Raw genomic sequence first — 25,491 nt, forward strand, 5'->3', positions numbered from 1 at the left:
AGCTGCACGTGCACAACATTACCACATGTAATGAACACCCCTGCAGTCCCCTCACTGTCATGATAAATGTATGCTGTAAGAAAACCTAAGCCAACCTGTATTCTAGGTGAAAAAAAGGTTTGTTTTAATGAAAGCTCTGGCACCAGAGTGTTAGGTGGACAGATGTGACATTTACTCTTTTTTTTTCCAGTCGTTCTAGAGATTTCTCCACATCTTCAGACACCCAAGCTCTTGTGTATATTACACTTCATTCTATTCTATTCTATTTTTATTGTGTACAAATTGGGTAATGTGACTGTCAAGCATCATTTCTATCATGTTGTCATGTGTACAGGACGAGAGAGGCCACGGTCCCGGGTAGTGAAGAGGGCACAGTCAAATCCAAGGAGGCATGGCCACGCTGTTTAAAAAAAAAGTTTACCAGGGGGCATCAGCAGCTGTACAGGGAAGGGGGTGGAGGGGGGGGGGGGGCAATTGTCCCACTCAGCAGCACTGTAAATAGGGACAATGTCTCTCTTAGCAGCTGATCCGGGCCCCTCCAACAAGCTTGGGCAATTAGTTCTCACTCTCCCCCTCTGTGTCACTGGGTGTGTAAGTATACACACTTGTGCAACTGAACTGACACACTCCTGTTTTAATTGTAGATGTTTCCATCACAAGATATTTGTGTAAGTACGCATTTTTCCATGCGCCTTTACCAATTTATATTCAGTGCAAGATGTTTTCCACTCTAGTTGAGCCCCTGTGTCATCCAGAGCAGCTCCAGTAAGGTAATGTCCTTTCTGATATAACTTGTAGAAGTGCAGTAACATGCCTGGTCTCTGTCTGAGCCATTGTGTGACACAATTGCTTTGCCCCATTGACAGGCATATGGAAACCTGCAATTGCTCACCGAGATCTCAGCAGTGACAACATCTTGGTGAACGCAGATTCTTCTTGTGTAATATCAGACTTTGGTCTGTCTGTGGTGCTAGAGGATTACCAAATGAAGAAGAAGCCACAGGAGCCGGCTCCGCTAAACATGGTATGTAACAGGTAACACAGGATGTCTTCATTGTTGCTTTGTAGCACTGAACTAAGTAACATTCTATTGTCATAGACAGGAACACTACGCTATATGTCCCCAGAGATGCTGGATGGCTCCCTGAATCTTAAGTCCTGGGAGTTGGCCCTAACTCAGGTCGATGTGTATTCCCTTGGCCTTCTCCTCTGGGAGATATTCAGTCGTTGCAACGACTTGTATGCAGGTGAGAGAGAATAGTAAATGCTGCATGCAATCATTCACAAGTGTCAGTGTGCCAGTGTTCTGGGACCCCAAGTGTCAGTGTGCCAGTGTTCTGGGACCCCAAGTGTCAGTGTGCCAGTGTTCTGTGATTCCAAGTGTTATTGTGCCAGTGTTCTGTGATTCCAGGTGTCAGTGTGCCAGTGTTCTGTGATTCCAGGTGTCAGTGTGCCAGTGTTCTGTGATTCCAGGTGCCAGTGTTCTGTGATTCCAAGTGTCATTGTGCCAGTGTTCTGTGATTCCAGGTGTCAGTGTGCCAGTGTTCTGTGATTCCAGGTGTCAGTGTGCCAGTGTTCTGTGATTCCAGGTGTCAGTGTGCCAGTGTTCTGTGATTCCAGGTGCCAGTGTTCTGTGATTCCAAGTGTCATTGTGCCAGTGTTCTGTGGGGGTCATTCAGACCAGATCGCACGCTAGCTTTTTTTGCAGCGGTGCGATTGGGTCTGAACTGCGCATGCGTATGCACTGCAATGCGCAGGCGCGTCGGCTGCCAGCGACTGAGATCGCCGGACAGCGATGGATTTTACGAAGAAAGCGATCGCACCGGCGATCGCAAGAAGATTGACAGGAAGAAGCCGTTTGTGGGTGTCAACTGACCGTTTTTAAGGAGTGTCCGGGAAAACGCAGGTGTGCCCAACCGTTCGGAAGCAGCAGGGCCGTTTCTATTGGCTCCCAGTGCGAGATTTCAAAATGCGTCCCCCCCCCCCATTGCTATAAAAAGAAAAAGCATGCGCGCGCCTAAGGCACGCGCGCTCCCGACAAGGGTGTGTGGCCTGAATAAAATGGGCGTGGTCTCATTAAAGTGGGCGTGGCCTCGTCTGATATCATCACGCCCACCACAGGGGAAAAAAAATAAAAAAGTCCCCATTTTACACATTACAGCAGGCAATTGTCCCCATTTTACACAGCGCGGCAGGCAGGTGTCCCCATTTTACACAGCGCGGCAGGCAGGTGTCCCCATTTTACACAGCGCGGCAGGCAGGTGTCCCCATTTTACACAGCGCGGCAGGCAGGTGTCCCCATTTTACACAGCGCGGCAGGCAGGTATCCCCATTTTACACAGTGCGGCAGGCAGGTATCCCCATTTTACACAGTACGGCAGGCAGATATCCCCATTTTACACACTACACAGGCAGGTGCCCCCATTTAACAAAGTGCGGCAGGCAGGTATCCCCATTTTACACAGTACGGCAGGCAGATATCCCCATTTTACACAGTACGCAGGCAGGTGCCCCCATTTTACACAGTACGGCAGGCAGGAGTCCCCATTTTACACAGTACAGCAGGCAGGTGTCCCCATTTTACAAAGTGCGGCAGGCAGGTATCCCCATTTTACACAGTATGGCAGGCAGGTGTCCCCATTTTACAAAGTGCAGCAGGCAGATATCCCCATTTTACACAGTACGCAGGCAGGTGCCCCCATTTTACACAGTACAGCAGGCAGGTGTCCCCATTTTACACAGTACGGCAGGCAGGTATCCCCATTTTACACAGTACGCAGGCAGGTATCCCCATTTTACACAGTGCGGCAGGCAGATATCCCCATTTTACACAGTACAGCAGGCAGGTGCCCCCATTTTACACAGTGCGGCAGGCAGGTATCCCCATTTTACACAGTACGGCAGGCAGATATCCCCATTTTACACAGTACGCAGGCAGGTGCCCCCATTTTACACAGTACAGCAGGCAGGTGTCCCCATTTTACAAAGTGCGGCAGGCAGGTATCCCCATTTTACACAGTACGGCAGGCAGGTGTCCCCATTTTACAAAGTACAGCAGGCAGATATCCCCATTTTACACAGTACGCAGGCAGGTGCCCCCATACTTGGCGGCGTTACCATACTTGGCGGCGTTACTACTAGGACTTCCGGCGCAAACAGCATGGGCGGCAGATCTATACCTTCGGTTAAAAGAATGTGGTATTGTGCTCGGAGCTGCCTCAGGGTTCAGCCGGTACAGCAGGAACGACGGGTTCCACGACCTGCCTCTCATTCTGCATGGTTAATGCTTCGCTTTCAATCCTGCCCAATGTGGTTTGGAGCGGCGGTGTCGTATTCGTCACTCCTGCATCAGCTGTGGCGGAGGCCACGGGATCAAGGACTGCCCCAGTACACGGCACAGGGGTAATTCCGGCCCGCAGAGCCGCGCTCCCGCGGCCCCAAGCGCTGCCCACAGCCCCCACCCCAATTAGACTTCCCGCGGCCGGTGGACGCCCTATTCTTACACTCGGGTTTTCGCACCTGGTTTCCTCTTGCCGATACATGGACTAGCGGGTCCCGGGGCTAGTACGAACTTGCATTTGGCTCGGGAGTTTCCGGGCGTGCTCCGGCAGAAGGTTGCGGCTGCATTGTCGTTGGGCGGGATGATAGGCTTTTTACAGGAAACCCCCCCACCTTACTAGATTTGGTCTTGTCCCCCGTAGGCATGGTGCCCAAGCAGTCCGCAGGTGAATTTTGTCTCATCCATCTTTCCTGTCCTCTCGGGTCATCGGTTAATGAGGCTATCCCTATTATCAGGTAGGGTCGTTTACCTATCTGTAAGTTTGATTCGGCCATAGATGCCATTCGGTCGTTTGGTCCGGGGGCGGTGATGTGTGAATTGGACATCGCGTCAGCGTTTCGCTCCTCCCGCTGCACCCTTTCGCCTTTCGATTTATGGGTTTTCAACTGGATGATGGCTACTACATCGATCGCTGCCTCCCTGTGGGTTTTTCTCTCTCGTGCGCTGACTTTGCAAGGTGCAGTTCTTTCCTCCGCCGGGGTCTGCAGCAGGCGACGGGAGAGCGGGGTATGTCGCACTAGTTGGATGATTTTCTTTTGCTCGGCCCAACTGGCTCTGTTCGCTGCGTCGTCTTGCTGCGGTGGCCATTAGCAGGGTCCCTCCGCCTCCTTGTTTACCTCGGGATTCAGATGGATACGGTCGGTGGTCTCTGAAGGCTCCTTGGGGACAAGGTGTTGCGTCTTCACGATGGTATCCTCTATGGGCTCGCCGCGGGCAAGCTTACTCTACAACAGGCTCAATCCTTCTTGGGCCTGTTTCTTTTTGCTTGGAAGGTTATCCCAATGGGTAGAGTTTTTCTGTGGAAAATTGGAACGGGCGACAGTTGGGATTAGACGCCCTCATCATTTTCTTAGTTTAGCACTCGAGGGATTTACGTATTTGGGACGGATTTCTAGTTCGTTTCACCTCCTTTCTGGAGCTTGTCACGGACGCCTCTGGTGCTTGCGATTCTTGCTGTTGTTGGATATTTTTCCCATACTGGGCGCAGTGGCGCTCTGGCGCTATGCCCTGCGTAACAAACAGGTGGTCTTCTGGTGCGACAATTTGGGCGTGGTTTTTTGCCATCATTATAAAAATAAAAGCTGACCCCTTTCATGCCAATTACAGTTGTTGTGTCTTTATTTTATAAGATAAGTGTGCTTGAGTGGCGCGTGGATGCATCTGACGTGTGAGGTTTAAGACTGCGTAGGGAACATAATGTGACCATAGCAGCATAAACGCACCGTCTGGGCTTCCGCAGCGCCGCTCAATGCATCACCTTAGCTTGGAAGGGGTTAATGTTTTGGGGTGGGAGGAACGTAGAGAGAGGGTCCGAGGGGCTGATTGGCTGGATCAGGTAGAGGGGCTGGCCTGTCATGCATATAGGCTGCTGACATGGTACTTCCACCCTCTTTTCAGCTCTTCTCGTGACCCGCCCTCCCGCCCTGGGGACTTGGTTTTGTTTTTATTTTATTTTTGTTCTACAGTCGGGTTCATTGTGTCGGCTTTTGGTGGCCGGTTTTTGAACGGTTACTTAATTTTAATTATGAGTTCAAGGTTAGTAAGTTTGGGTGTACTTTTAGGTAAATTTTATAGTTTTATAATTAGTTTACGGGCATCGCTTTACCAAGTGGGTCCATATAACTGGTATAAACATATGTGGATGGCGGGGCCGGTGGCCCAATTTTTACCATGTAGGGGCGGAGCGTACCTCCGTCCATGCAACTGTTGGTGGGCAGGGGTAGTGGCAGAAGGTCGACCCCTGTCCTTGGATTTTTGATTTTCGATGTCTGGGATGGAGGCAGGAGGCCGATCCCGGAACATCTGGGGCAGAAGGCTCCCTCACACATGTTTTTTATTGCTTGTTTTTTCTGTATTATAACATTGATCACCCATGTTACGTTTATCATGCTTAACCGTTCTTCTCCCCGCCACCTTAGTTAGAGAGGGAAGTCTGCATTTTAGTTTTAGTATTTAATAGGCCTTCCTCTCAGTCAGAAAATAAAAGCTGACCCCTTTCATGCCAATTACAGTTGTTGTGTCTTTATTTTATAAGATAAGTGTGCTTGAGTGGCGCGTGGATGCATCTGACGTGTGAGGTTTATGTTTGTGCAGTGCAAGAAATTGCAAGATCCATCAGCAAAAAATGAATTTAATTCATGCATAGGTCATGCAGTAATGCAGGGGTCATGCAGTACACTTTTGTCATGCTTTTGGAAACGTCAACAGCATTTTGTTTTGGCATAGAGCACTAAGGCTACGGCCACACACAGCGGTCTCGTTTACCAGGACCTGCTTGGCCGGAAAGGAGAGTGCACATGGGCGTCTATGCAGGCGCCCCCACATGTGCGGCAGTCCCGCCACCACCGGCTCCTACCGCCGCATGCTGTGGTTGGGCCAGACGGCAGGACAACGGGATTTCAATGTGAACACATACATTATAGTGTATGTGTTAACACAGTGCAGCTGTGTAGAACAGGATCCGCGTGAACACAGAACCCCCATCCCGGCCAAGCGAAAGGGACCCGCTTGGCCGCTATGTGTGGCCCAAACCTTACTGAGGTTCCCGGTCAAAACATTTAAAAAACTCATGACAACCTTTTCAAGTGTTGACCTGTCCCATGTCGACCTTTTCACTGTGTAGACCTTTTTCCCATGTCAGCATTGTCCATGTTGACCAATAGTGGTTGACGTATTGACTGTTGACCTAATCCAGGTCAACCCATTGATCCACAATACAAATAGCTATGACGTGAACGAGCAGTGGTATATACGTAAAGAAGAGGAATTTTAATAATAATATTGATTCAATTGCAGCAGCCCGAAAGACCTATCTGCACAAGTCTTAGGGGTATATGCAATTAGCGGCGAATCGCGGCAAATTATCGGCCGTTTTTCAATTCGACAGTCTAATTTCGGCAAGTGGGTGCCGAAATTGACCATATGCAATAAAAAACGGATTCGACAGTCCCGCTGCCGAAAAACGGCCGATTTGACGGATTTGTTCCGTTTTTTTAAAAACGGGTAAAAACGGGAAAAAACTCGGGGAAAAATGGCGTGGGGTCCCCCCTCCAAAGCATAACCAGCCTCGGGCTCTTCGAGCTGGTCCTGGTTCTAAAAATCCTGGGGGAAAATGGACAGGGGATCCCCCGTATTTTTAAAACCAGCACCGGGCTCTGCGCCTGGTGCTGGTGCAAAAAATACGGGGGACAAAAAGAGTAGGGGTCCCCCGTATTTTTTACACCAGCATCGGGCTCCACTAGCTGGACAGATAATGCCACAGCCGGGGGTCACTTTTATACAGTGCCCTGCGGCCGTGGCATTAAATATCCAACTAGTCACCCCTGGCCGGGGTACCCTGGGGGAGTGGGGACCCCTTCAATCAAGGGGTCCCCCCCAGCCACCCAAGGGCCAGGGGTGAAGCCCGAGGCTGTCCCCCCCATCCAAGGGCTGCAGATGGGAGGCTGATAGCCTTGAGAAAATGTAAAGAATATTGTTTTTTCCTGTAGTACTACAAGTCCCAGCAAGCCTCCCCCGCAAGCTGGTACTTGGAGAACCACAAGTACCAGCATGCGGGAGAAAAACGGGCCCGCTGGTACCTGTAGTACTACTGGAAAAAAATATCCAAATAAAAACAGGAGACACACACCTTGAGAGTAAAACTTTATTGCACACCTGCCGACACACATACTTACCTATGTTGACCCGCCGACTGCCACGTCTCCTGATCCGACGATCCGGGGTACCTGTGAATCAAATTATACTCACCTCAATCCAGTGTCCAGATATAAACCCTCGTACTTTGCAAAAAAAGAAAACGAACAGCCGAGCCAGCGGACTGAAAGGGGTCCCATGTTTACACATGAGACCCCTTTCCCAGAAATGCCGGGACACCACGTGACTCCTGTCACCGAGGTCCCTTCAGCCAATCAGGAAGCGCTACTTCGTTGCACTCACCTGATTGGCTGTATGCGCGTGTGACCTCAGACAGCGCATCGCAAAGCCTCTCCATTTCTTTCAATGGTGGGAACTTTGCGGGTAGCGGTGGGGTTACCCGCGGTCAGCCGCTGACCGCGGGTGACCTCACCGCTGATGCAAAGTTCCCACCATTGAGTATAATGGAGAGGCTTTGCAAGGCGCTGTCTGACAGCTCAGACGTGCAGCCAATCAGCAAAGTGCCAGGACGTTGCGCTCGCTGATTGGCAGAAGGGACCTCGGTGACAGCAGTCACGCGGTGTCCCGGCATTCAGGGAAAGGGGTCTCATTTGTAAACATGGGACCCCTTTCAGTACGTTTGGTGCGGGTGTTCGGTTTGTTGTTTTGCCAAGTACATGGATTATAATCTGGACCCTGGCTCAGGTGAGTATAATTATCTTTTTTTTTCAGGTACCCGTGGATTCTACTTGGAGAAGAGGACCGACTGCTTCGTGTCAACATAGGTAAGTATGTGTGTGTCGGCAGGTGTGCAATAAAGTTTTACTCTCAAGGTGTGTGTCTCCTGTTTTTATTTGGGTATTTTTTTTCCAATAGTACTACAGGTACCAGCGGGCCCGTTTTTCTCCCGCATGCTGGTACTTGTGGTTCTCCAAGTACCAGCTTGCGGGGGAGGCTTGCTGGGACTTGTAGTACTACAGGAAAAAACAATATTCTTTACATTTTCTCAAGGCTATCAGCCTCCCATCCGCAGCCCTTGGATGGGGGGAACAGCCTCGGGCTTCACCCCTGGCCCTTGGGTGGCTGGGGGGGGGACCCCTTGATTGAAGGGGTCCCCACTCCTCCAGGGTACCCCGGCCAGGGGTGACTAGTTGGATATTTAATGCCACGGCCGCAGGGCGCTGTATAAAAGTGACCCCGGCTGTGGCATTATCTGTCCAGCTAGTGGAGCCCGATGCTGGTGTAAAAAATACGGGGGACCCCTACTCTTTTTGTCCCCCGTATTTTTTGCACCAGGCGCAGAGCCCGGTGCTGGTTTTAAAAATACGGGGGATCCCCTGTCCATTTTTCTCCCGGATTTTTAGAACCAGGACCAGCTCGAAGAGCCAGAGGCTGGTTATGCTTTGGAGGGGGGACCCCACGCCATTTTTTCCCGGGATTTTACCATTCCATCTAAAAAAAAAATATATATATATTTTAAAAAATATAAAAATAATACTTGTGCCTCCCATAAACACAAACCAAGTACCTAATCCCTTCTAATATAAATAGATATGCTATTACCAATAAAAAAAACACCAAAAAAAACATGTTTAAATTTTTTTTTATTAGATTCACCCACCAAAGTGTGGCAGATTGAAAATGACGAATTTACTGTCTAAAAGCACTGTTGTCGAATTTCCAAACTTCAATTGAATATACTTTTGTCGAATTGCCGCATTTGTACCATTGCAGAAAAGTCGAATTTGACAAATGTCGAATTTCAAAAATGCGAATTTTGTAAGTCCGTTTTTTTGACGGAAAGTACTGAATTGCATTGTCGATTTTTTTTTTTTTTTGGCGAAAAAGTCCAGTTTTTCGACAATTTCGGGAATTCGATCGCAATTGCATATACCCCTTAATGTATGGCATGTGATATAAACGAAGAGAAGGGCTGCGCTATAGAATCAATAGTATATAAAGGAATGCCGGTGGATTAATTAAATAACATTTATTTTCCACATAAATATCAATCAATAAAAATGTTTAGATTTAAAAACAATATTAGAAACAAATATCAGTGAATAAATTGTTGCAACGATAACTGGATATTTAGTAACATCGAATAAAGAAACATGTAATTGTTCCTTTCAAATAGATCAATCTGTTACTATTAGCTGAAGACCTCATAAAAATACACTTTTGATGTAAATAGATTGCTTCACTCTGTATTTCTGCTAATAAGTCAATTGCAGGCTGCACAGTTCAATAAATTGTATAAAGTTTAAAACCGCACAGTAGGTTAGATTGCTGCTGGGCGCTATTACTCACTATATCCCTGCTGTCCGGGACCCTTTGATGGATGTGAGAAAGGTCATTCCCGAGCGTCCTCGGGAAATTACCTGTGAGACGTAGCCGTGTATGAATGGCAGCAGTGAACTCTGGCCGATTCGCGGTCACAAAAGTGCAGGCGGTGATCTCCGTCTATGAGCGGCAGCCATGTGCGATTGACAGCGGTGGGCTCCTAGCCGATTCATGGCTGCACAAGGGGGGTCATTCCGAGTTGTTCGCTCGGTAAATTTCTTCGCATCGCAGCGATTTTCCGCTTAGTGCGCATGCGCAATGTCCGCACTGCGACTGCGCCAAGTAAATTTGCTATGCAGTTAGGAATTTTACTCACAGATTTTTCCTCGTTCTGGTGATCGTAATGTGATTGACAGTAAGTGGGTGTTTCTGGGCGGAAACTGGCCGTTTTATGGGAGTGTGCGAAAAAACGCTACCGTTTCTGGGAAAAACGCGGGAGTGGCTGGAGAAACGGAGGAGTATCTGGGCGAACGCTGGGTGTGTTTGTGACGTCAAACCAGGAACGACAAGCACTGAACTGATCGCAGATGCCGAGTAAGTCTCGAGTTCCTCAGAAACTGCACAGAGATGTCTTATCGCAATATTGCGAATCTTTCGTTCGCAATTTTGATAAGCTAAGATTCACTCCCAGTAGGCGGCGGCTTAGCGTGTGCAAAGCTGCTAAAAGCAGCTTGCGAGCGAACAACTCGGAATGACCCCCAAGGAGCGAGCAGTGATATCCGCCTGTGAGCGGTAGCCGGGTATGAATGGCAGCAGTGGACTCCGGCCAATTCGCGGCCACAAACGGAGCGGACGGTGATCTCCGTCTATAAGCGGCAGCTGTGTGCGTTTGACAGCGGTGAGCTCCTAGCCGATTCACGGCTACAGAAGGAGCAGGTAGTGGTATCCGTCTGAAAGAACCAAATACAGAGGCTGTAACCTACTGTTAGGTTATCTAACCTACTGTGCGGTTTGGAACTTTATACAATTTATTGAACTGTGCAGCCTGCAATTGACTTATTAGCAGAGATACAGAGTGAAGCAATCTATTTACATCAAAAGTGTATTTTTATGAGGTCTTCAGCTAATAGTAACAGATTGATCTATTTGAAAGGAACAATTACATTTTTCTTTATTCGATGTTACTAAATATCCAGTTATCGTTGCAACAATTTATTCACTGATATTTGTTTCTAATATTGTTTTTAAATCTAAACATTTTTATTGATTGATATATATGTGGAAAATAAATGTTATTTAATTAATCCACCGGCATTCCTTTATATACTATTGATTCTATAGCGCAGCCCTTCTCTTCGTTTATATCACAACCCATTGATCCATAACTGTTTGTGAAACTGCTATATTTCTCATCAGTTTCTCTCCCATCCCCCATGCGATCTTCGATCATATTACATTGTTCAGGATTGTCTCTCGTATTGCTTTAGCTCTATTAATGCGCTGTCATTCCAGCATTACTACATCTTCTATTACACCACAGAGTTTATAGTAATGTTCATTCTAGCACCCTGCACCCAATCAGTGAGGAGGGCATATTTTATTTTTTAATGGCAAAATGTTATAAGTAATGAATCTCTACTGTTACAGTAGCTGTAGTGATACATCACGTCTATAATTTTGCGCTTCAAAATTAAAATATGTCCTACTAACTGATTAGGTGCAAGGTGCTAGAATGAGCACTAGTCGGTAGTACAAACCTAATAATATTATTATTATTATCCTTTATTAATATGGTGCCTGAAGGAGTCCGCAGCACCTTACAAAGGGGGTAATTCCAAGTTGATCGCAGCAGGAATTTTGTTAGCAGTTGGGCAAAACCATGTGCACTGCAGGGGAGGCAGATTTAACATGTGCAGAGAGAGTTAGATTTGGGTGGGGTGTGTTCAATCTGCAATCTAATTTGCAGTGTAAAAATAAAGCAGCCAGTATTTACCCTGCACAGAAACAAAATAACCCACCCAAATCTAACTCTTTCTGCACATGTTATATCTGCCTCCCCTGCAGTGCACATGGTTTTGCCCAAATGCTAACAAAGTTCCTGCTGCGATCAACTTGGAATTACCTCCAAAGTACGTAAAGAGAGACAGTGTGAACAAAACAATGGGCGGCGACTATCTGCTCGCAGCAGTGCAAAAAACCCCTAGCGAGCGATCAGGTCACTGTCCAGGAGGAGATAGTAGTTAGCAACTGAAGCTTCCTATGCAGGTAGTATTAGGGGGATCAGTACGTAAAGCCGGTGGGTGGGATCCTGGCCGTCAGTATATCGATATCGGGATCCCGACCACCGGTATTCCGGCAGCGGGTCGAGCGCTAGCAGGACACCCATCGAGGGAGAAAATCCTGTGGCGCCGGGATTCTGGCATCTGTATTTCACAGCTAGTCGGGATTCTAGCGTCTGCATTGCGACGTCCGGGATCCGAACTAGTGGTAAGGTGACCGCTTCCTGTATTAGGTGCTCTATGTAAGTCCAACTCGTTTATGTGCTATTACCTAGTCTACTGCTACTGTAATAGTTCTTAATACATGTTTTGCTTATTGTAGTAACTTTTGTAACGCTATCAATTTGACCATTCTTCTTTACATAATAATTACATTTTTTAATAAGAATAATGAGGAGGATGAATCAGGTCAGGCATGTGCACTAGCACCTACATCAGTAGGGCTACGGTAGTATCTGTGGAGCATTTATAGTTTGCTTTCCAGACTTCTTGTGTAGAATGTTTTTGCCTTACCTAATTATGTTGATGCTGCAAGCATTGCCTGAGACAGACATGCCGCAGATCTCTTTTATGCTGTGTCAGTGGCCAGAGACAGCTGCAGATTTTTTTCCCCCCTTTCTTCAGTGGGCCTTGCCTTTTGCCTCTGCTAGTTCCACTGCTGGAGCATCACATGGCATTAGCACTAGCACTAGCTACCAGCTACAGTTAGGGTGGGACTGTTGTATCAATTTCAGAAATCACGTGGTGCAGGAGAGTCTCCCTGGAGACCACAGATGTTCAAGACTCCAATGTCTGTGGCATCTGTTTAAGATCTGGGTAGCCCAGAGCCCTGCTGCATTTGTCTCAGCTTTGGTAGTATTCATGCTGCCAAGAGAAATCTCCATGAAGAACTTGATGATGGTTGACTCACCCTGTTCAGTTTTAAGTGGAATACTGCAGTACATGGGTTCTAGATGGATGTAGGGAAAGTTGGGATGTGCTAAGTGGAACAATGATATAGAAGTAGAAGACAATAAATCGCAATAACCTGGAGGTACAGAAGAAAAATCAGTAATGGGAATAAAGTGCCAAAATTAAAACATTACGTGGAACTGGAGGTGAGAGAGTTAGAGAAAAACTCAAAGATGTCTAGACCAAAATAGAAAACAGTAAACACTAAGTAAGGGGACTAATGCGTGTGATATAAACGCACCTGGAGTCCATCCCTTCCACTTGCCTTGCCGCCCTCACGATAGTCTCTTTAGTATGAAAGAAATTAACTCATCCAAATATCTGCCACAATCGAGACTGGGTCTGATTGTGTTCCTGGACTTGGATCAGGGCTTGGAGCTGCTGATGAAGCTGTGGGTTGGAAACTGGGCTGTCTGCTAAAGTTTCTGTGCATGTGCAGGAGTCAAAGTTACTGCTGAAGGGAGGATAGATGGGGAATAGGGAATCCGGGGGAGTTAGAGACTGACCTCTGTGTTGACACCGGATACTAGGAGGAGACTGTAGTATACTGGAGAGTGCCGAACTGGTGCTGGACTCTGGAGTGGTGCTTTAGAATATGTAACAAACAGCTGGACAAACACTGATGTCCTGAGTTTAACCACTGGACTAGGCCCGAAGGCTATTGGGCACTAGGCAGAGTAGTGGAGCCTCTTGGCTAAATACTAGAATGGGACCAGTGAGACTATAGCTGAACACCAAGGTAGTACTGATGAGGCTTAGGCAGAGTACTGGGTTGGTACTGGTATGACTTTGACTGAACACCGGGCTGGTACCGGTGAGACTTTGGCTGAACCTCATGTCATGTCTGGACCAAGCCTACATTTGGTGGGCATGATCCAGACAATGCAGGTGCGTCCAGACTGTTTTGGGGATAGCTGCAGTCACTGCGAGACAAAGATGGTGCCGGACCACCTGCCAGCGTATCTTGTTAGCTCCTTGCAAAGAAAAAACACATTCATTATTAAGGAACAAAAAGATAAAGAACTTTACAAGTTTCCATACAATAATGTAATCTGCAACCATCCTCCATAGCTCTCAGTAGTGGACATATTTGATGCTGCTTCAGAGAATCCAAGATGAGTTGAGGTTTGTGGAAGAGAAGATAATTTTTCTGGGCTAGGACAGATGTTAGTGGCGCCAAACGGGAACCGGTCCGGATCCTGTAGGTATTTATTGTACAGGACATCTTTTAAATTTATACCTGCAGTTATTTTTCCTATGAGCCTTTAAGAGACCTGGAAATTAATTTATGGGTTATACATTGCCTCCAGCACTTGTATATGAGAAAATTTCAAGTACAGTATTCAGCTTATCAGTATATGTACTTCAATATTTCTTTTTGTTTTCTTAACATAACAAGGTATAATTACAGAGTCTTTCCAGCACTCTTTTGAAAATGTCTGTGTATACATACTAGTTTAGTTTAGTTGCTGAAGCAATGTTTTGGTCAAGTACTGTAACAGTGTGTTCAATTAATTGTAACTCAAGTGGACATGGATGCATATATACCTGGAAGGCGTATATTTGGTGGACGCTGAAGGTTAGGTGCAAAGATGACAACTTTTGTGTGATTTTTTTTCTCTTTGGAATAAATGACGCCGATTTTACAGCCAACTCTGCATTAGCCCCATAATCTATTGAATCAATGGGGGTCATTCCGAGTTGATTGCACGCAGCAACTTTTTGCTGCCCGTGCGATCAACTAGACGCCGCCTATGGGGGAGCGTATTTCTGCATAGCAGGGCTGCGAACGCTTGTGCAGTCCTGCTATGCAAAAAAAGATTCTTGTAAAACAAGACCAGGGTAAGAGTTACTTACCCTGTGCGATCGATCCAGCGATGCAGGTCCCGGAAGTGACGTCAGACATCCGCCCTCCAAACACCTGGCACGCCTGCATTGGACTCACCACTCCCAAAAAACGGTGAGTATCCACCCCGGGAACACCTCCCCACTGTCAATCTTCTTGCGATCGCGCTAGCGATCACTTTCTTCTTTCTTCTGGTCGTTGCCCAGCGATGGCTGCCGCTAGGCAACGATGCGCGTGCGCATTGCAGGCAAAGTGCAGGCGCAGTCCCGACCCGTTCGCACCGCTGTGACAACCAGCAGCGTGCAAACGGGTCGGAATGACGCCCTGTGACTGGTGAGAAAAAACTGCACTCTACCATTACTCAGCATATCCATACCATGTAATTAAAGCCCTTATTGTATTGGTAAGGCACAATGTCATGTCTATTGAACTGTCATGTACTATAAAGCACGATATGACTTGCATGAAAAAAAAAGAGAAGTAACCTCAAGAAATCTGTAACAAACCTCCATTAAGCCAAGTGACAGTTCTGCAGACAGGAGTGAAAAAAATAGGATTTTAATTATCTACTGGTAAATCCTTTTCTCGTTGTCCGTAGAGGATACTGGGGTCCACATTACTACCATGGGGTATAGATGGGTCCACTAGAAGCCTTGGGCACTTTAAGAAATCAATAGTGTGCACTGGCTCCTCCCTCTATGCCCCTCCTACCAGACTCAGTCTAGAAACTGTGTCCGAGGAAACGGATATATCCTGAGGAAGGATGTAGCAAAACAGTGGTGAGATTCGAACCAGCACACACAAACAAGAGGAAAGCCAAACCTAAACAGGAACAGCAACAGCTGAACCAACAACATTACTTAACGAAATAACAATGCAGGAAAACACAAAGTACTGGGCGAGCGCCCAGTATCCTCTACGGACTACGAGAAAAGTATTTACCGGTAGGTAATTAAAATACTATTTTCTCTTACATCCTAGAGGATACTGGGGTCCACATTAATACCATGGGGATGTACCAAAGCTCCAAAACCGGGTGGGAGAGTGCTAAGGTTCCTGCAGAACTGATTCGCCAAACTGAAGGTCCTCAGATGCCAAAGTATCGAACGTGTAGAACTTAGCAAACGTGTTTTAACCAGACCAAGTAGCTGCTCGGCAAAGCTGTAAAGCCGAGACACCCCAGGCAGCCGCCCAGGAAGAACCCACCGATCTAATAGAGTGGGCCTGTACAGATTTAGGAACCGGCAATCCTGCCGTAGAATAAGCCTGCTGGATAGTAAGCCTGATCCAGCGAGCAACAGACTGTTTTGAAGCAGGACACCCAATTTTCTTGGGATCATAGAGAACAAACAGTGAGTCTGATTTTCTGTGACGAGCTGTCTGCTTTACATAGATCTTCAAAGCCCTCACAACAGCCAAGGACTTTGAGGTAGCAGAGGTGTCAGTAAGCACTGGAACCACAATAGGTTGGTTGATATGAAACGCAGACACCACCTTAGGAAGAAATTGCTGACGAGTTCTGAGTTTAGCTCTATCTTCATGAAAAATCAAATAGGGGCTCTTGTGAGACAACGCCCCCAATTTCGACACGCGTCTTGCCAAAGCCAAGGCCAACAATGTGATGGTCTTCCATGTAAGAAACTACATCAACCTCCTGTAAAGGCTCAAACCATTCCGATTGTAGAAACTGCAACACCACGTTAAGATCCTAGGGTGCCGTGGGAGACACAAAGGGCATTTGAATGTGCAGAACACCCTTCAAGAACGTCTGGACCTCAGGGAGAGAAGCCAATTGTTTCTAGAAGAAAATGGACAAGGCCGAAATCTGGACTTTCAAGGAGCCCAATCGTAGGCCCACATCCACACCTGACTGCAGAAAAAGGCGAAAACGTCCCAGTTGAAATTCCACTGCAGGAAATTTCCTGTGTTCCCACCACGAAACATATTTTTTCCAAATACGGTGGTAATGTTTAGACATGTTTAGACATTACCCCTTTCCTGGCTTGGATCAGGGTTGGAATAACCCTGTCTGGAATGCCTTTCCGGGCTAGAATTTGACGCTCAACTTCCATGCCGTCAAACGTAGCCATGGTAAGTCTTGATAGACGAACGGCCCCTGTTTTAGAAGATCCTCTCGAAGAGGCAGAGGCCACGGGTCCTCTAGGAGCATCTCCAGTAGATCCGCGTACCAGACCCTTCTTGGCAAATCCGGAGCAATGAGGATTGCTTGGACCTTTTCCCTTTTTATTCGTCTGAGAATTCTTGGGATCAATGGAAGAGGCGGAAACACATAAACCATCTGGTAGACCCATGGAGTCACCAGACCGTCCACCTCCACTGCTTGTGGGTCACTCGACCTGGAACATTACTGCTTTAGCTTCTTGTTGAGACGAGAGGCCATCATGTCTATTTGTGGAATTCCCCGCCGACGAGTTAAGGAGTCGAACACCTGTGGGTGAAGGCCCCACCCTCCCGGGTGGAGGTCGGGTCTGCTGAGGAAGTCCGCTTCCCAGTTGTCTACTCCCGGAATGAAGATTGCCGACAGCGCCACTGCGTGTCTTTCTGCCCAGAGGAGGATTCTTGTTACCTCTGACATTGCTGCTTTGCTCTTTGTTCCACCCTGTCGGTTTATGTACATTACTGCCGTCACATTGTCCACCTCAACCTGAATGGCGTGATCTTGAAGAAGATGGGACGCCTGCAGAAGGGCGTTGTATATGGCCCTTAGTTCCAGAATGTTGATCGGAAAAATGGCTTCCTGACTTGACCGTTTTCCTTGGAACCTTTTTCCCTGGGTAACCGCTCCCCAACCTCTGAGGCTTACGTCTGTGGTCAGAAGAATACAATTTTGAATCCGGAACCTTCGACCCTCGGTCAGGTGATAAGTCTGAAGCCACCACAGAAGGAAAAAAAAAGGCATTTGGTTTCCCCCAGCATCCTGAATGGTAACAGTAACCAGATTTAAATCCCACACAATATTAGAATTCAGAGATCTCTGTTACATATATTTGCGCAAATGTATGTAACCGAGATCTCTGAATTCTAATATTGTGTGGGATTTAAATCTGGTTACTGTTACCATTCAGGGTGCTGGGGGAAACCAAATGCCTTTTTTTTTCTTGCTTAAAAACACCCCTCCCTTTCAAGCACCTGAATTATATCACTAAGCTAATTGAGCATCTGCTACTATATATGGCCACCATAGAAGAGAACTCCTGGCTTTTGGTGACAGATGTATCCTCTGGTGCATGTGGAGATGTGATCTGGACCATTTCTCCAACAGATCCAGCTGGAAGGGCCTTGCGTGAAACCTTCCATACTGCAGAGCCTCATAAGAGGCTACCATCTTCCCCAGAAGGCGAATGCATAGATGCACCGATATCCGGGGTGGTTTTAGAACATCCCACACCATCGACTGGATTGTGGATTACCAATGCCTTTTCCAATGGAAGGAATACCTTCTGTTTCTCCATATCCAGTATCATCCCCAGGAACAGAAGCCTCCGTGTGGGTTTCAGGTGGGATTTTGGTAAGTTCAGAATCCACCCGTGATCCTGGAGTAGCCGGGTTGAGCGAACAATGCTGTCCAACAACCTCTGCCTGGATGTTGCTTTTATCAGTAGGTTGTCCAGGTATGGTATTATGTTCACTCCCTGCTTGCAGAGGAGAGACATCATCTCTGCCATTACCTTGGTAAATACCCTCGGTGCCGTGGAGAGACCAAATGGCAGGGCCTGGAACTGGTAGTGACAGTCCTGTAATGCAAACCGTAGATAAGCCTGATGAGGTGGCCAAATCGGAATATGAAGGTACGCATCCTTGATGTCCAGAGACACCAGAAATTCCCCTTCCTCCAGACCTGAGATCACCGCTTTCAGAGACTCCATCTTGAACTTGAACACCCGCAAGTACGGGTTCAGTGATTTGAGGTTTAAAAGGGCCTCACCGAACCGTCCAGTTTCGGAACCACAAACAGGTTGGAGTAATAACCCTTGTTTTGTAGTTGAGCTGGAACTGGGACAATGACCTGAGTCAGTACCAGCTTTTAAATGGCTGTCTGTAAAGCCATACTTGCTTCTGAAGAAGCTGGTAAGCCTGATTTGAAGAATCTGTGAGGTGGGAGTTTCTGAAACTCCAGTCTGTATCCCTGGGTGATAAGGTCTATTACCCATGGATTCAGGCAAGATGCCACCAAAATGTGACTGAAATAACGTAACCGGGCTCCCACCTGCCTGTCTTCCATGCACTGCAGTCCACCGTCATGCTGAAGGCTTTGAGGAAGCAGATCTGCAGGTCTGTTCCTGAGAACCTGCAGCTTCTGGTTTTCTGGGTTTACCTTTATTGCCTTTAAAGGCTGTAGAAGAAACCTTGGTTTTGTTTCTAAATTTCGGTGTCTGAAAGGACTGCAGATGTGGAGCAGAGTACGTTTTCCTAGCTTGGGGTGCTGCAGAAGGAAGGTACGTAGACTTACCCGCCATAGCCTTGGATATCCACTTATCCAGTTAATCTCCAAAAAGGGCCTCACCTGTGAATGGTAGGCTTTCAACGCCTTTCCTGGAATCCGCATCCGCAGTCCACTGGTGTAGCCACAAGCCCCTGCATGCTGACACTGCCATGGAAGTGGTGCATGCGTTAAGCAACCCAATTTCCTTTATGTCCTCCACCATAAAGTTAGCAGAGTCTTGACTATGCTGTAGGAGTAAAATTATTTCCCCCCTGGGTAAGGAACCTAATTCATCAATTAGGTTACCTGACCACTTAGCAATGGCCTTAGTGATCCATGCACAAGCAATAGTGGGTCTATGGGCCACACCCGCAGCAGTGTATAAAGATTTGAGAGTGGTCCTTTAAGGATGCTGCCCCAGGAACAGGTAAGACTATCTTACCTGACAATCTAGACACTGATGCGTCCACAATCGGCGAGTTTTCCCATTTCTTTCAATCGTGCAGAGGAAAGGGAAAGGAAGTTTCCTCAAACAGGGCATTCAATGTCTTAGATGCAGGAAAAGTTGTTGAGGATTTCTTTTTTACATTAAAATAAGATTCCTCCTCTACCTCCGCCACCCTGTCAGGAATGTGCAGGACATTTCTGATAGCTTCTATCAGAGCCTGTATACCTTGTGACAGGACAGCATCATCCCCAGTTGCATCCACCTCACCCTCCTCTGGGTCTCATGTATCATCATCAGTATCATCCTGCATGAGATGGGTCAGAGTACGCTTTTGTGGGCAAATGAGGACATGAGATGCTGGTATGGGAACTGAATCTCTATTTATCAGGTCATCCATAGACTGTCTTAAGAACTGCGTCTCTTTTTCAGTATGGGATAATTTAGTAGAAATATTAGATATCTTCCCTTTAATGGAATCCAACCATGGGGGTTCAGCCCCACTGGCCTGAGAATGTACACTGTCCCGAGTACAGGGTAGTGAGTCTTCTGGGGAGGACAGACACTCTGCTGTGCAGGAAACACAGTCCCTGGACATTGCAACGGGAAGGGACACACACCCACACACACACCGGAGGCGAAAACACAGTTTAACCCACACAGAGCCTGCAGGGAGACACAGAAGCCGGAGCCAGCCACACAGTGCCCTTCTAGCTAAGGTAAAACTCAGCTGGTATCCAAACTAAGCACCTTAATAGGGCTTAGTATTTGAACACTGCTCCCCCCCTTACTAAGACCCCCTGGTACCGCTAAGGAGACGTGAAGTCCTTGTGGAGGAGCTGCACTTCCCTGTGAATCCTGTCAGTTGAAGCTGGAGAGGGAAAATGGCGCTGGTGAGCTGCTGGATCCGCTCACAGTGAAGCCCCGCCCCCGTAATGGCGCGCGGCTTCCCGCATTTTTTATACTGGCCTGAGGGCTTATTGTGACTAACAGAGGGTTAAAACCCTCTGTTAGGTAAGTGGCCAGATTTGGGTACTCGTTGGTGGATCAGCGCGCCTGCCTTACAGCTGGACACATTCTATGTATGTCCTTACTGAGCCCCCCTGGAGCGCAGCCTGCATCAGCGCTGCGCTCCCACCCTTGTGCCACCATTCCCACCAGTGGCCCGCTAACCGGGACGCCAGCGCTGTACTCACCACTCTTCTATCTTCTGGCTCTGTTAGGGGTGGCGGTGTGCTGCGGAAGGGTATGCTCGCCGTGGTGGGGCTTGCGAATGACTCCCTCAGGAGCTCAGTGTCCTGTCAGCGGGGACCAGGACCATTAACTCTTCAGGAAGTTGGGCCGTTCTCCCCCCTAAGTCCCACGAAGCAGGCAGGTTGGTGCCAATCAGCCCTGCCTGAAAACAACAAACGGAACATAAATGCAGAAAACTCTTCAGGAGCTTCCCTAAGCATGACAGGCTCCTCCGGGCACATTTTCTAAACTGAGTCTGGTAGGAGGGGCCAATGTACACTATTGATTTCTTAAAGTGCCCAAGGCTCCTAGTGGACCCGTCTATACCCCATGGTACTAATGTGGACCCCAGTGTCCTCTAGAACATAAGAGAAAGATGAATTTATGGACTGGTTAAACCATTTCAGCAGTTTCTGTTACTCTCCAATGGTGTATCTATAGTCATGGGTGCAGAGTATGTGGTTCTGCATGCATGGTTTACCAACTCAAATCCTGGAGATAAGGAAAGCCTGGCAACAGGAATATTATACTACATTAAGCTCTTAAAATTTCTGCTAGACAAATGTGAAAGATAGAACTGTTGAAATTACAGCGACATCCCACTGAGTCAGTCTCCTTTGTGCTGGTCTGGCTTGCTGTGCTACTGCAGGCTATGTGAGGCAATTGGCCCCATTTATCAAAGAGTTTGGTACAATATTTTATGGTAATCTGTGTAGTTACACAAAATAGGTACGTGATTCGCACTTACACGTGTGTGATGTTATGACTGACACTACATCTACTGCTCATAATTGGCCCTTTATGTCGCTGTTAGATCATCAGTCTCCGGAGTTTCGGGTTGTTTTCTTGGATGAGCTGGGTTCAAACCCCAGCCTGGATGAGCTGCGATCATTGGTGGTGGAGAACAAACAACGGCCACAACTCCCCAAGAACTGGAACAAAAATCTCCAGGTGATATCTCTTTTAAAGCTGAAAGCAGCTACAGCTGCATCATACTTAGTGCCTAGTCACTATCACATTTACCATGTGGCTGAGGCGCAGTGTAAAATTCTCTTTGTTGATGTGCCGCGATTTGTGCTGCTTTGTCTAGATCTCTGCAAAAGCTTATGAGTTTGTGGAGCAAGATAGTGGTGTTTGTGGAGAAGCAGAATGAGGGCATTCGATTAGCCCTGGGTAGAGTTGTGCTCCTGTACTCCCAGGTAGAGTGCCTGTAGCTATTCAATTACAGACCACTGATAAACCTGCAAGCAGCATGGAGGCAGGAGTTAACTTTTACTTCTGCTCATATACACTCCACAGGCGAAGTAAGAGTTAATTGCTATCTTGGGACTGCTCTCGGGTTTATCACTATCCTGTAATTGAATAGCTCCAAGGTGGTGATTCAGACCTAATCATTGCTGTGCGTTTTCGCACAGTAGGCGCTCAGCAATAGACTGCACATGTGTATGCATCGCTAAGCGCGCAGGCGTCGCAAACAACAGGCATCGCCAGACAGCGTCAGACTGGTGCGAAAATTTCAGTTGCACGGGCATTCGCAAGGACAGGAAGTGGCCATTTTTGGGTGGTAACTGACCGTTTACTGGGAGTGTCAGCAAAAACGCAGGCGTTCCCAAACGTTTTCAGGGAGGGTGTGACACCAGCTCCGGCCCCGATCTACCTGTTCTCATTGCACTGTAGGAGTAAGTCCTGGGCTGCGCACAGACTGCACACACTGGAAAAATCATTCAATGGTGAGTGAGGTGCGAATGGATTTGCAGCTGTCCGCTAACTGAGGGTTTTTTTGCAGCTCAGCATACACTGTCCTTGGGAGGTGACTATCTGAACGCAGTATAACAAATGTAGCAGCCCAGCGATCAGGTCAGAATCACCCCCCAGGTCCATTACCTGGGAGAGTGGAAAATTTGGTTACCCAAGGGTACTCGGGCGCTTTAGGTAGGAGATATTTCACCGAGCTGCAGTCTCAGGAAAGGGGAAGTCACTCCCATATACAATACACAGAAAAGAGGTAGTGAGGCTGCGCTGAATTTGATGAATATAACAATAATAATGTAATAAGTAAAACACAATTTTATTCCTAAAATAGGTACAATAGGTATATATTAAAAACTAAATACATAAAATGCATATCAGAAACAAATGGTATAGTTTCTATGTTTCGAAAAACATTTCTAAAGGGTTACCCAATTCGCCAGGTAGAAAGTGTGGAATTGTGGAGTTTTTTGCAGTGACCGTTCCAAGATGTTTTCCCCTGTAGTGTTACAGTCCAGCATAGACAACAGTCTCAGAAATAAGCAATATCCAATGGGTGGACTAATTACCGTTAGAGGGCAGTGTGCTCCAGATTCTTTGGTGGAGAGCTCCTCATGCGTTACGGTTGGTACAGTCCTTTATGCAATTATTGCTGTATGCAGTCTGAGAATTTGGTAAGGCCGTCTGGACAAAGTTCGGGGAATGGTTCGGTCCTCCTTCAGAACAATTCCTGGCGGGGGTCCCTGGTACACCTGACGCGTTTCGCTGCAGTCAACTAGCAGCTTTATCAAAGGTATCCATGGTTAGGACATGTGGGGTTTATATACCCCTTCTAATATGGTGGCTAATTAGCCCCTGGAAACACCTGATTGCATAATTACGTAATCACTTTAAAAATGGGTGCATAAAATTAGAGCAAACTTATGAGCTTAGACAGACCTACTTCAGATGGGATATAGTATACAGTAAATATAGAAATTATTCATAAAAACCAAATTAATTGAAGGTTTTTTAATAAATAAATAAATAAAAGCGGACAGGAAATGTGTTGGAAAACAGTGGCCAATGAGTGAGTTTGTTGTTACTCGTATTGTCATGGAAACAGCATTATAGACTTTTATTATTGGTGGGGGAACATAATGGAGAGCGGTATTAGGATTTCGTATTTCCTAGTAGGTGTTCCGATCACGTGACCTACATGTCACGTGATTGGGACTTTAGATTACATACTTCCGCTGTGCGAGAGGATAGGGGAATGGTTGCTGGGCAACCTGGTGACGTAGTTAGCTAAACAGACCAGGGATCGTGGCGGCTCTTCCGCCCTGGTCCGTATGGTGGGGAACACGTGACTGCGTCAGTGCACGTGACCCAACGTGGACCGCGCTTCCGCCCTCCAGTATGTGGGGGATGTGGCGCTTCCGCCAACCAGTCATTCAGATAGTAGAGAGTTATATTTAGGCGGAGCAGCGGCCATTTTGATAGTAAGAAATCTAGCCCTACGGGAACAGTATTCAAACATAGATAGGGGGGTTGTTTGATTTGCATGACAAACCCGAAATATCTTAATCACAATAATATCACATCCACCATATAAATAATAAATGATTATTTTCCCAAGAAGACAGATGGGATAAAGTTCTTCATAACCACTTAGTGTTCAGTTCATTAGCTTTATCTAGATATTATAATAGATGTGGTGGTAAAGGGACCAAGCATATGTCCCCACATGTAATCTATATATACTTTAGGGTTCGGCGGGGCCAGCAGAGCACTGTAAAGGTGATCCGCTCGTGCCACCGAAATCCACCATTTTTGCAAAGAGAATTATAGCTTTATAGGAGTACTATGTAACCTATATAGGGGTGGGGTCCAAAAATAGTAAAAGGGTTAGTTGCTACTAACATATCATATTATGGTGTTTAGTTCTACAGCCTCATTAAGGCCCCCGGGGTAGATGGAGCCCATTCTAAACATCCAATAGGCTTCCTGTTGACATAGTTTTTTGTATCGGTCCCCTCCCCTACTGGTTACTGGGATATGTTCCACTCCAACTAATTTAAGGCAGTTGGGGTTGCCTTGGTGGAGCTCATGAAAGTGTTGAGAAACACTGTGAGAAGTCAGTCTCTTGATAATATTTCTCCGATGTTCGAGAAACCTGATTTTAAGTTTTCTAGTAGTACGACCTACATACTTAAGTCCGCATTCACATGAAAGAATATATATAACGTAAGATGAATTACAATTAATGAAATGTTTAATTTCATATAATGCATCGTTATTTTCAGTTTTAATAGTTTTAGTTCTATTATCTATATGGTTACAAGTGATACACCTCGTTGCTCCGCATTTAAAAAACCCTTTAATATTGGATGGGAGCCAAGAGTCTGGTTGGACCGTAGGTTTTAGATCCGATTTCAAGAAGCTTGGTGCTAGTGTATTTCGGAGAGATCTATTCTTCCGAAAAATGAAAACAGGATCGGCTGGTAGTAAGGGTGCTATTAGATAGTCCTGTTTAAGGATGTTATGATTTTTCCTTATAATTTGTTTGATTTGAGGGCACTGACTGTTATATGTAGAAATAAATGCTACTGGTTTCTCATCTCCTGTTGTATTAGCTCTATCCTCTTTTTGGGATAATAGTGTATTCCTATCTATTTTTCTGACTTCCTCAAGTGCTTTGTTTAGGAGGACTACAGGATATCCTCTCTGTTCAAATGATTTTAACATCTCTAATGCTTGAATTTCGAAAGATGCTATGTCAGAACAATTGCGTCTAAGGCGTATGAGCTGACCCCTGGGAATGCTCCTCTTCCAGGGGGGGTAGTGGGCACTGGAATAATGCAGATATGCATTAGTGCCCACTTCCTTGGTATAGTTGATGGCGTATATTTTGCCATCTTTGGCTTCTAGTGACACATCCAAAAAATTAATACATTGGGAGTGATATTGGTGAGTGAGAATTAAACCGTAAGTATTGCAATTAAGAGAATCAACAAATAACTGTGCTGAGTGTGAATCCCCATCCCAAATAATAAATAGGTCGTCAATGTATCTGCCATACAGGACCAG

At 46.7% G+C, this 25,491-nt stretch overlaps 1 protein-coding gene across 6 annotated transcripts in view; it reads left to right on the forward strand.

The window, feature by feature from the left end:
- The window catches only part of AMHR2 (anti-Mullerian hormone receptor type 2), a 121,406-nt gene that overhangs the window by 91,042 nt on the left and 4,873 nt on the right, over positions 1-25,491 (forward strand). For 3 of the 6 annotated variants that reach the window (XM_063952124.1, XM_063952122.1, XM_063952123.1), the window contains 3 exons: positions 867-1,024; positions 1,100-1,247; positions 21,488-21,624. In XM_063952124.1, coding sequence (XP_063808194.1) covers positions 867-1,024; positions 1,100-1,247; positions 21,488-21,624 — 443 coding nt within the window. The remainder of the gene's footprint in view (positions 1-866; positions 1,025-1,099; positions 1,248-21,487; positions 21,625-25,491) is intronic. The other 3 variants (XM_063952132.1, XM_063952125.1, XM_063952133.1) reach the window with 2 other exon arrangements.

Source organism: Pseudophryne corroboree, chromosome 2, assembly GCF_028390025.1.
Source record: "Pseudophryne corroboree isolate aPseCor3 chromosome 2, aPseCor3.hap2, whole genome shotgun sequence".
NCBI classification, from domain to species: domain Eukaryota; kingdom Metazoa; phylum Chordata; class Amphibia; order Anura; family Myobatrachidae; genus Pseudophryne; species Pseudophryne corroboree.